This window comes from Theropithecus gelada, chromosome 5 (assembly GCF_003255815.1).
Source record: "Theropithecus gelada isolate Dixy chromosome 5, Tgel_1.0, whole genome shotgun sequence".
Taxonomy (NCBI): Eukaryota; Metazoa; Chordata; class Mammalia; order Primates; family Cercopithecidae; genus Theropithecus; species Theropithecus gelada.
Genome location: NC_037672.1, coordinates 35,118,254 through 35,131,368, shown reverse-complemented (window position 1 = coordinate 35,131,368; position 13,115 = coordinate 35,118,254). Strand labels below are relative to the sequence as shown.

Genomic DNA, 13,115 nt, shown 5'->3' with positions numbered 1-13,115 from the left:
AAAAAAGTGGACAAAATTCTCTGCTTTCATAGAGCTAGCCTTTGAGATGTTGCAAATAATGCAAAATGGTTATTTGATACGCAAAAACAATTTTTCTAACTATTAGTTGGTTTTATGGACATTTATGGCAGGCTTTAGCTCAGTGACTCCCAACCTTTTTGCACCAGGGACTGGTTTCGTGGAAGACAGCTTTTCCGTGAACTGGTTGTGGCGAGATGGTTCCTGGACAATTGAAGTACATTACATTTATTGTGTGTTTTAATTCTATTATTTTTACATTGTATATAACGAAATAATTATACAACTCACCATAATGTAGAATCAGTGGGATCCCTGAGCTTGTTTTCTTGCAACTAGATGGCCCCGTCTAGGGGTGATGGGAGACAGTGACAGATCATCAGGCATTTCAGGCATTAGACTCTCATAAGGAGCACGCAGCCTAGATTCCCTGCACGCATATTTTACAGTAGAGTTTGTACTCCTGTGAGAATCTAATGCCCCCGGTGATCTGACAGGAGGTGGAGCTCAGACAGTAATGCCAGTGGTGGGGAGTGGCTGTAGATGCAGATGAAGCTTCCCTGGCTTGCCTGCTGCTCACCTCCTGCTGTGTGGCCCTGTTCCTAACAGACCTTGTAATGGTACCAGTCCATGGCCTGGGGTTTGGGGACCCCTGCTTTAGCTGACTGCACAGGCACAGTAATCATTCTATTGTAAATTTAGGAGCATCTTTTATATTTCTTGAATTCTTTTCATCTACATAATCTATGGGACACTTGATGGTAAAAGCTGATCCCAAAGATGGCACATGTTTTCTGGATTGAGTTTAAATGTGTATAGAGAAATCTTTTCTGAATTTTGTTTGAATAAGGGTGGGGGAGGAGCCAGAGAAGTTAAAAGTTCTCTGTTATGTATTTTATTTGATTATCGTAATATGTCATTACTATAAATTTACTAGTTTTAGTAATTTAGATAATACCATCTCATTAAGAATTATGATTTTAACTTATAGACAACTTTTATTTAGGAATAGATATATAATTCAACCTGATTTTTAGAAGTACTTCTTTGTGCTTTAATTATTTGAATAATAATGGTATAGGAAATTGACTGAATATCTGATATGTGCCAGACACTTTGCTAATTCTTCATTTTCACAACAGTCTTATAATGTAGGTAGCATTACAATTATTATCCTTTATTTTTTTGAGACAGAGTTTCACTCTTGTTGCCCAGGCTTGAGTGCAATGGTACAATCTCGGCTCACTGCAACCTCTGCCTCGTGGGTTCGAGCGATTGGTTCAGCCTCCCAAGTACCTGGGACTACAGGCATGCATCACCACGCCCAGTTAATATTTTTTTTTTTTTATTTAGTAGAGACGGGGTTTCACCATGTTGGTCAGGTTGGTCTCGAATTCCCGACCTCAGGAGATCTGACCGCCTCGGCCTCCCAAAGTGCTGGGATTACAGGCATGAGCCATTGTGCCTGGCCATTATTATCCTATTTTTACAGATTAGAGTGTTGGAAATGACTACAGTGTTAACTATTATGGGGCAACATTTTCTTTATTTTAAACTGCTAGATTCCTGGCATGTATGTCAGTGCATAGCACGTAAAAAGCAGTCAGTAAATATTATATACCACAAAACATTTCCATTGTTTCTTGGGGTACTCAGTAAATGGGTACATTCCAGCAGGCCTTCACACTGGAGCAGCGTGGTTCAAACTGTGGATTACTGAGATCAACTTAGTGGTTTATGATGTCACCAGAAACACTCTCCCTCAATAAAAAGACAAACCCTAAACGGAAAATAATAAATATCAAAGTGCATTGTCTACAGTAGGTGTTATGTTGTGAAACATATCTATCTATGTACATAGTGTATAGATGTAGCATTAAAAAAAAGTTTCTTTCTTGGTTTTTAACAATAATATTGAACTAAAGCTAGAGTCCCAGAGTAGGGGTCAGCAAACTGATCTGCAGCCTTAATCTGGCTCAGTGCCTGCTTGTAAATGAAGTCTTGTTGGATAACAACCACTGTCATTCATTCATTTCTCATTCATTCTCACTCAGTGGTATCACTGAGTAGTTGTGGCACAGACTGCGGCCAGTAAAGCCTAAAATGTTTACTATTTGATTTTTCAAAGAAAAGGTTTGCAAACCCCTGCCCTCAAGCATTTTACCTAGAATTACCTGTATGTATGAGGAGCCACTTTTTGTGAATTACTGTCTGAAATTCAGAAAATTTTCCACAGTTGTGATACTTGATATGGGACTTCCATTTGAAATCACAGTTTTTCTCTTACTGTATTTCTTGAAGAATGTGGCATTGCTTCTCTTGAATGACTATCCTGGCAGTCTTTTCTCATGGTTTGGTTTCCACCACCGTCAAAGTTAGCTGCCTGTTTCTTTGAGGTGCTTATCACCTTTCTCTTGGCCTCTCCAAATAAATTTCACATTGCTACATAGCCTGCATTTTAAGATAGACATACTAAATAAAGCTTCCAACTTGTATGAAAATCTGTTTAGCCATATTTACTAAGTTAAACAGACACGTTTTATTTAAGTGGAGTGTACCAACCCACACATGTTTAAAAGTTGCATGTTCACAATTGACAGATAAATCCTTCTGTGGTGTATAGTTCATCTTTGTTATATAAACTTAGGACAGTATAAAAATTTCATGAACTTCAGTATAAATTTATTGTTTTAAAAATCAGTTGTAGGTCTTTAATTTTTGAAACCATAGACATATTGCTTCAGTGAAAACAGACTGTATACACATGGAATTAGTGAATGAGTTATTTTGATTGAAAGTTATTTTTACATAGTAACAACTCACAATTTTAAAGATAAATACGTGTAGCGGTGTGTGTACATATATATATGTATATGTATATGTTTATGTATCTGTATGTTTAGTATGGAACTTTCAACAGTATACTAAATATGTTTTATTAAGTGATCTTTTTTCCTTCCGTGTATACAAATGATTGATTATTTTTATTTTGTGGGAATTGGTAGATCAACTATAGTGGCTTAAGGACTTTGACTTAATGAACTTTAAGCTAAATTAAAGTCTATTTTGATTGAGGGAAGAAGCAAAATAAAAGTTTAGAACAAAAAGGAAAAAGTTTTGTCATCTTAACAGATATGAATTCTTTATTTTTGGTGAAAAGGCTTTGACCTATCTACAATAGCTATTCTTTGTCTTCCCTGACCAGTGTTATTATTTCTAAACTGCTGCATCACCCCCTGGTGTTACTAAGACAGGATTATAGTTTGGAATCTTTTCCTCGCAAGTTTTCTAAGGCTTCTATTCCCCTCCCCCCTGTTTCCTAATGAAATATTGTTCTTCTTTTAGTTTCAAGTGAATTTTATTGAAATAATAACATTTAAAAAGAACACTTCCCCAAGTACAAAATTTGGTCTGACTGCTGTTGTTCTGAAGCAGAGTCACTGGAATTGGTCTGTGGGTCATAACAGCTATTGATCTCTCCAATCAGTCTGTATTCCTTTGCACCTGTAGTCACACATGGAGATATGATACTTCAAAACACTCGTGATGTTTTGAGTGCACAGTTCTCATGGTTAGAAGAGAGCTTAAGAATTTTGAGTGGGCGTTCCCTTTCCAAGGCCATTTTCAGAACTGGCACTCACCTGCAGGCCCTATGCTTCTGTCCACCTTAGCAGATTCTAGACCCTGTGGCTGTCTCTCAATTCTGCTTTTAGACAGCATCATACAGCCATCCAATGGCAGCTCTGATACTGATATGGAAAAGTCTTTGTTTTAATTTAAAAATTTTTTAGAAGAACATATAAATGCCCTCCTTAGTTGTTTTTGGCAAGCAGACTCTTACCTCTTTTGAAATCGTCAACGTTTTTATAAGCAAGGCATGAAACATTTATTATCCCTTTACTTACTCACCCTCCTTAATCTCATTAATGATGATTTGCTAAGTGTTTCCTTTGAAGACTTCATGATATTCTGGAAGTTTCTGACATAATGTATTTTAGGAACTTGCTAGGACTCCAAATTCTGTTTAAAATATTCAATTGTGGGGCCCCAAGTCTGGTTTTGAAGGCGATCTCTTGGTTTTAGGGTGACTGATGTCAAATATGTATCTCCATCTCTGACCTCTTCCTGTACTCCACGGTCATATCCAGCAGCCTACTTGACATGTCAACATGGCTGCCTAGTAGCACCTCACACTTAATGTATCAAAATTCCCATTTCCACCTGCTCAACCAGACTTTCTCCCTTGTAATCTTCCTCATCTCAGCAAATAGAAGCCTCAGGTGCTTAGGCCATGAAGTGTGGAGTTATTCTTGAATCTTTTTCTTCTCACTTCACATCTAGTCCATCAGCAAATCTTGTCAGTTTGACTTTGAAAGTGTGTTTAGATGCTGACCAATTCTCAACAACTCCACTGCTATCAGAATTGTTTTAATCATCTCTCATGATCAACTGTTGTCATATTTTTCCTGTACTTGTCAGAGCAGTTATTCAGTAAGGAAGTCAAATCATGTCAGTTCACTTTACATGCTCCATGGATTCTGCATCTTTTTTTTTTTTTTTTTTTTTTTTCCTCCTTTTGAAATGGAGTCTCGCTCTGTCACACAGGCTGGAGTGCAGTGGTGCGATTGCGGCTCACTGCAACGTCCACCTCCCAGGTTCAAGTGATTCTTCTACCTCAGCCTCCCAAGTAGCTGAGACTACAGGTGTGTGCCACGACGCCCAGCTAATTTTTTGTATTTTTAGTAGAGATAAGGTTTTCACCATGTTAGCCAGGATGGTCTCCATCACCTGACCTTGTGATCTGCCTGCCTTGGCCTTCCAAAGTTCTGGGATTACAGGAGTGAGCCACCGCACCCAGCCGGTTTCTGCATCTTACTGAGAGTAAGAAGTACTTGTGATGTCCAAAAACCCCTGCATGATCTGGCCTTGGTCTTTCTGTCCTATCTTTTTCTGTTCCCTTTCTCCTGTACTATGGTTGGTTCACCTACAGAGGCCTTTTGTTCCTTGAATACACCAAATCTGCTGTTGTCTCAGGGCCTTGTTACATGTTCACCTTATCCTGGAATGCTCTTCCTCTGCCTGCTTCTCAGCTAGGACCTGCTTCTTTACTTCCTCTTCCTTTAGGTTTTTGGTTAACCATCCCCTTCTTCTGAGGCTTTTTATGTATCCTGTACAAAATAGCACTCCCTGGGCCCCTCATCTTGTGTATGTTACCAATTGCACTTGCCACTTTGTAATGTATATTTAAGTTTATATGGCCTTCCTCCTTTCACTAGCGTGTAAACTTCCCGGAGAGTAAGGTCATGGTCAGTCTTGTTCGCTGTTCCATTCCTGGTATTCAGAATAGGTTTTGGAACATAGTAGGCTTAGGGAGTATTTGTACGAGTGAGTGGCTATCAATTTGAAGAACAATCCTTATGTGCATGCACTACTTCCTTCTCTGATATTGATCAGGAATTTCATTGAGGGAACTTTAGTTAGATCATACTGTTATATCAAAAGTAAAGGTCCAGCTAAACTTTATTAGATAATGTTGTTGATGTTTTGCATGGCCCTTATGTAGTAATCTCTAGTGTAACCAATCCCTTGTTACTAAGGAGTATGCCTACTGCTAAACCCAGTAGTCCAGAGAATATTGTCTCGATTTTTCTTAAACCTCTTTTTTTATTATTATTGTTCTTATACTCTAAGCTGCCGTTCCTGAAACCATCAAGAACTGATTTGAGGTTTTAGGAATTTGCTATTGTATTTTATTTACATTCTAGCATAATCACAAAAAAATGGCAATTTCAACACTTATTCTTTGTGTTCTCCACTCCCTTTCTTTTTGTCCAGCCTGGAATGCTATTCTTAGAGCCAAGCCATATCTAGGTCAGAGCTTGTTTCCTGGAGAAATGGTGCTTAGCACAGTGCTAAGATCAAGATAGACACTCAATAGATATTTGTTATTGGAAAGAATAAAAAGTATCTTGGTTTGAAGAACAAGCAAAAGCTAGCACAGTATCTGACTTTGCCCTAGACTCTTGTCCAGCAGGAAATCATTATTTGGTTTGGAATGTTGTGACTTATGAAAGCATATTCCCCCATATCTCAGGATGCACACATTGTATGGTCGAATACAGATGATACTTGTAATCTATTTTATTGTGTTTGGATTATCTGTTCCATTGTTTCTTTCCATTGGCATGGGTAATTCAGAATAAACAGAATGTTACTATTAATTCCTGTTCTTCGTCATGATTGTTTACTTCCTTTTAGTAACTGAGGCCCTCAGGAGCTAGATAATTCTTCTAGGCTACGTGTTGAGATGCAGCCAAAGTAAGCTTAATTCCAACAGGTGCAATTAAATTAATTCCTGAGAAACTGAAATATATGCTAGCAGTAATCTAAAAGCCATAGACACTTAGGCCCAGCTCATTAAATTATGACCTACGTTTCAAACACAGTGGTTTATATGGATTAGCACAAATAAAGAAACAAACAACCATTATGTACCATTTACTCGGCAGGAATATCTTGTGTGAAACTAATGATCACAAGTAATAACCAAGTTAAATGGAAGGTCTGTTGCTGTAACTGAAAATGTAATAAATTATTGTAGTGCAATCTGGATCTGTTTATGCAGATGGAAAAACGTAGAATAGCTGCTGCATATTGACATTGACTTAGCTACTTGAATATTTTAATGTCTTTTAGTTTAGGATGTATAACAATACTAGGGACATTTGATAAATATTTCATCCTGATATATTGCAACAAGCAGGAATTCCTTTTTTTTTTTTTTTTTTTGAGACGAAGTTTCACTCTTGTTGCCCAGGCTGGAGTGCAGTGGCACGATCTGGGCTTACTGCGATCTTAGTCTCCCGGGCTCAAGCGATTCTCATGCCTCAGCGTCCCGAGTTGCTTGGCTTACAGGCACCTGCCACCATGCCCAGCTAATTTTCTGTGTGTGTTGTTAGTATAGACTGGGTTTCACCATGTTGGCCAGACTGGTCTTGAGCTTCTGACCTCAAATAATCCTCCCCTCTTGGCTTCCCAGAGTGCTGGGATTACAGGTGTGGGACACCACACCCAGCTATCAAGCACCAATTCCTGGAAGATTGTGTGACACCTGCAATAACGTACTATTGAATAAGTTTTTAAATAAACATTTTGACTTTGGTCATTAAAGACACAATCAACTGTTTTTATTAGTTTTGAAGGTGAACAAGAACAATTATAATTGAAAAAGTAAGACTCATTATGAAATAACTGTGGAGTCATGTTTAAATATGAGTAAGTTTAATATGGTAACTTATTTCAATCCACAATTAAGTCACTGGGCAGACCTGTCTGAGAAGGATCTGAGAAACTGTCCCATTTCCCAAACTGGGCCCTGCTTTCTCCTCTTCCTTCATCCTGTGAAAACTTTTACTACCTGTGATTCAGTATGTTTTGCTTTATTTCCTTTTGCTTTGACAACTACTTCTCCCTATGTTCTGGTAGCTCAATTTCCAGCCTTATAGATATAGTTGCACCTCAAGGTTTGCCAGTTTCTTCCCCTTTTACACTTCATGTTTATTCATTTCCATGGGTCTTCTCATGTACAGGTTACTGTTGTTCACATAGTGCTATCAGTCTGCCTGGATGCTCAAGGCACGGCACTGAAAACCTGAGGTGGTTCTGTTAACTAATTGGATTCTGCTTGTTTGCCTGGCCAATTTCTGATGCCACGTTACTTTTATTCTAAGTAATTTGTTTTTCTTATCAACACCCATCATGTTTGTACAACTAATTTTTTTCACTTTCCTAAATGCCTTAATTCCTTGTAAGTCATTTTGTTTCCATTTTCACAGTATTTTAAGTCTCCGTTGCCTGGTTCCTGAGCTTCAGGCTTCCAGTGTAGTCTACCTGTCGTTGTCTGTATTATCATAATGTCTTTTTATTGCTAAGAATGCTGAAATGGTTTTCCTTTGTAATAAAGACAACATTCCTAAACAGGCAGTATGAATTCTGTGGTCATATTCCCATTATTTCTGTGTGAGTTCAGAATTATAAATATATTCATTGATAAATTATCCCTGAATGGATGTTGGTTTTTCTGCCTTTGTTCTTATAGTAACCTCTGCTCAGAATCCTATTATCTTCCCTCTTCCAAATTCCAGTTTTGTCTTTTGAATTGCTCTTCATTCTCAAGATCTACCACATGTACCTCTTTTTTACCCCCATGGTTCCAAGAAAAGTTGTTCGAGAGTTAAAACATGTGATTCTGCTTATTTTAAAGCTAACTTGCTATATGACCTTCAGCAAATCACTTATCTCAATTGACTCATATATTATTTGATACCATTTATATGACATTTATACTACTGTGTTCCATTTTGTGTTCAAATCTTGTTTGACTTATAGCTTTAATTGCTCCTTGGAGACTAGATCGAATTCCTATGCCTGTAACACAGTGCACTGTTCATAATTGAAGGTCATTTAGTTTTGTGGAAGGAGTAGGAGAACCAAATTTTAATTTGCCAGGTGAAATGCTATTGTTAATTACTGTGTTGAGAGTGGAATGGGAAAGTGACACTGAAGCGGGTATACTCTAGAGTGGGTTCCAAATGATTGTTTGAAAGTAGGATTTTCGGGGTCTTTGAGTAACTGACTTGAAACATAAAAGCTGTTAATTGTTGGGTAGCAATATCACATTCTTCTATTAAAAGAAAATCTAATCTAATGAATGATCTAAAAGAGGGCTTCTCAGATATTAAAAGGGATAAGGAGCATCTGTAGTTCTTTTGAAAATACAGCCTGTGATTCATCAGGTCTGGAGTAGGGCCTGAGATTTTGCACTTCTAATAAACTCTCAGGTAAAGCCAGTGGAACTCATTTCACGAAAACTGGATAGTGTTACTCCTTTTCCCTCAAAGAATTGAGTCATTTGCTGTGTTTACAGTAACATTTAGATTGTAGTTGTGGAAAGAATCTGTCACTTATGTGTTGCAAAGAGCGTGGATTTCTTCTTGACGTTTCTGTATCTATGTGACTTATATATGGATTTATGTGTTTTCTCCTGTCTTTATTTTCAGAGGAGAGAAATGACTGGATCAGCATACTATTAAATGCACTGAAATCACAATCCCTTACCTCACAGTCTCAAGGCGTTGTTACACCTGAGAAATGTGGATATCTTGAATTGAGAGGCTATAAGGCAAAAATTTTTACTGTGTTAAGTGGAAACAGTGTGTGGCTTTGCAAAAACGAACAGGTGAGCTCTGTTATAGTCATTACAAATTGCTGCTATTTTATTGTAGTAACAACTATGTTTTGTTTGGAAGAATTATTAGTGATTTTACTTATAGAGTCTTGTTTTGGCATTGTGTACTCCACTACATATACCGAAGAAATAGTGATTTTGTTGAATTTTCTTGGTGTCTCCACCAGCAAGAAAGTACCTACATCAAACTTGAAACTGGACATCACCTTTTATGGTATTGAGGAAGTAAAATTATTGAAAATAAGTTTTGAAAAATATTATTTGGTTGAAATAACATTATACAACTACATGAGAGAACAATTAAGGACCAATGAACCATTACAGCTGGTGATGAAATAGGACCCATTCTGCACCCTTTTATTTTTATGATAGATAATTGTAGGGTAAACACAGGTAACATATTTGCTTGAGTTTTCAGAATGTTGGTCTGTTTTATTTTGAGCAGATGTATGTGAGATAGATAGATATACACACACACACATACATATACATATACACACACGTCTATATAAGTACAAATTCAAGTGCACATACATACATACATCTACCTATACACACATATCACATATACATAAATAAAATCAATTCAAATGACTGGTTTACTAAATTTGATTAATATCAGAGGACTCAATAGAGTATTTAAATGTTTTGATGAGTCTGATGGTAAACTAAAATTTTAACAAATCCTGTTAGCTTCATTTCATTCCATAGACTTTTTTCTAACATTCCTTGTTTTTAATATGTATATGTTTTTAATATGTATAATATATAATTCTTTACCCCTTTTGTTGGAATACCTCCTTTTAAAATCTTTCAGCCTAGAATATATTAGATGCTTAATAATTGTGGAGTTGAACTGTGCACTTTAGTTAGCTGATCTAAGATGAACTCATTTTATGATACCTTATTATGGGTTATAGTAAGTTGAAATATAAATGCCGACTATTTTTATAAGAAAAATAGGAATATCAAAACAAATAGTAGTTTCAGAACAATTAACTATAGGCATCCTCTGAACTTTAGTGTGAACTTACGCATTGAATATTTTGGAGGAGAGGATATCTTAGCCAATTAACAGTTGAAGGCATCATTGAGCACTCTTGGCCTATTAATAATGTGAGTAGTTAGTATATTTCTCAAGAATAGCTTAATAATGTGTACAAATTGAATATGAACATTTCAGTCTACAAAATAAGATGATTGCAACTTTTCTTATTGGAATGGAGGTTAAAAATGCATAATTTGCATGTATCAGTATGGAAGTTACTCTTCCAAATTAATTGAGGTATTCAGTTTACACTTGCATAGACCTGATAGCAAGATTTGATAGACTTGCATAGAGTTCTTATGATTAATTTCATTGCTCATATTAAACTGTCTGAGTTTCTGTTATTCTCTAGGAATACAATAGATATTTTAAAAGTTTTATTAACACTTTCTGATTAGTGAAAATGTACATGAAATTATTGCTTTAGTATTAGGAATTGAATGTGAAAAGCGTAATGAATACTATTTGCTGAGTACCAGGTACAATGGTAATTTGTAGACATTTCCTTTTAATCTTCACCACAAATATAGGAGGAAGACATTTTTTGTCTATGTTTTGTAGATGAGGAAAATGAAGATTAAGTAATAGGTCTAGGAATTACAGTTTATAATGCAGAGTTGAGTTTAAAACGAGCTGTATAACTCTAAGTCTACCTTCTTAACTGCTCTACAAACTGTCTTTTTAAAGTCTAGGTTGAAGAGAAATTTTCTGACTTGGGAACTTTTAGAAATTGCCTAAGGATTCTTTCACTGAATAATTTAGTTGTCCAGGAGTTTCAGGGTATGCTTTCAATAAACATTGTATACCAAGTCAGGCACACTAAAAATGATGGGTTTACTGAGAAGAGGGATACAAGTCTTGTCTTCCAAGAGGAAAAGTCAAGACCAGAACATATGATGGATGGTGAGTTCAGTGCAATAATAGGTTGTACAGGAGTTACAGAGAGGTGCAAAAAAAGGGCATCTAATGAAGTCAGTGCATTAGAGGCATTTCTATGTACATGAGTAATGAGTATATTCTCCTTAAAAATTAAAGCATTAAGGCTGAACCCCTTTCCATCTTTTGATAAGTAAACATATTTTTATGCTTGTATACAAAGTCTTTTCTATGCATTAACATATATATATATGCGTGCGCGCACACACATCTTTAAATGTATACTATTTGTGTGTGTGTGTGTGTTTAATTGCATTATATCGCACGGATTCAGGTCTTAAGGGACTTAATCTTTAGTCAGTCTTAAAGAACTAGTTGATTCAAGAATGAGCCAATAAGAAAGGCTGTCCACGTTCAGACCCTGGCATACCATTCCGTTTTCATCTGTTTTTGCATCCTGGTATATGTCTTTTTCTCCAGAGGAAAGTTGCCCATTGGTTTTCTCCCATGATGGAGCACATGTGAAAAACCTGGTGACATGCTGAATAATGGGTCAGAGGGCTTTCTGCCAGTGAGGGCAACCACCTGTGTTTTAGGAAAAGCACTAAACAATCCTAAGATGGTTTGATTCAACTTCGAAAAGTTTTATACAGATACACACACAGAGTAATCTTGTGTATTTTTTTAAAGATGATGAAATGAATATATTTATCATAAAAATGTAAGTGATGTTCGATTTGAACCTCTATGTCTTAATTTGTGTTGGATTTAATTTAGTGACATGCAACAAAACTTAATTATTTTTATTTTAAAATGGGATTTATCGCCCACATAATAGCACGAATAGAATAAAAAAAAATGAAATTGACCTACACCACCCTAACATAGGAACTATTTTTATTTTTCTTGCCTCTGATTTATACATAATTTTACTAATTTACTTTGGCAGTTACTCCAGAGAGAGTAAACAGACAGTGGCTAGAGGTAGAAGGGTAGCTACTACAGCAAATGTTGAAGAGTTATTAAAGAGGAATCTCATTTATTGCAAAGAAGATTGGACTGGGAAGTTGCAGTTATGGCTTTTTATTCTTGTTCTACTATTAATTGGCTCAGGTAATTAAGTTAGTCTCTTTAGGTTTAAATGGCATCACGTGAAGAAGGGAGATGGATTACTATCTCTAAGGCCATTACTTAAGTTGCAAGTTAAAATTCAACATTTCTGAGCTCTTTTCAGATTTGTTAATTCACAATTTCTGGAAATGGGTTGTAGAATCTGAATTCACAAAAAGCACCACAGGTGGTTCTATAATGGATGAACCAAAAAACACACATTATAAAATACTGCTCTCAGTTGATTTGTTTAAAACAACTTAAAGCCTATCTTTAGACGTTAAGACGAAGTGGAAATAACTATGAAAAGATTTGTAAAATCATTTGTTAGGGTGGAAAATGGCATAGTAGAAACTGACACTCAGATTCTTTACCTAATTACCATGCTGCGAAACAGTGGGGTGCTAATATCACATAAATTAAATGTAATCCCTTTAATATTTAGCACCATTTCACAACTGCATTCTGCTTTAATTTTTGCACATTTTCTCCCATTCCTTGTCTCTGCTTATGTTTTGGATGCCTGCAATGTGTTATAATATGACAGTTTTTTTCATATTATTATTTCAGCATTGTATAAAATGACCTGTGTAAGTGGGTTTGTATAGGTTACACTATAGTGACCATATTTCTGGATTCATTCATCCAGGTGACACATGTAGGGGCATTTTCTCATTTCTGGGCACTGCTCTAGACATGAGGGGTACAGTGGTAACCCACAAGATCTCCGCTTTCTGGGCCTTCCTGTTGGGGTAATACATAGTGTTAAATAAATCAGTGAGGTTTCTGGTAACCTTCAATATGTAGCCTTGACTT

At 36.3% G+C, this 13,115-nt stretch overlaps 1 protein-coding gene across 2 annotated transcripts in view; it reads left to right on the top strand.

Annotated features, from left to right (window-relative positions):
• The window catches only part of ARAP2 (ArfGAP with RhoGAP domain, ankyrin repeat and PH domain 2), a 178,692-nt gene that overhangs the window by 60,210 nt on the left and 105,367 nt on the right, over nt 1-13,115 (top strand). For both annotated transcript variants that reach the window (XM_025385218.1, XM_025385219.1), the window contains exon 9: nt 9,078-9,256. In XM_025385218.1, coding sequence (XP_025241003.1) covers nt 9,078-9,256 — 179 coding nt within the window. The remainder of the gene's footprint in view (nt 1-9,077; nt 9,257-13,115) is intronic.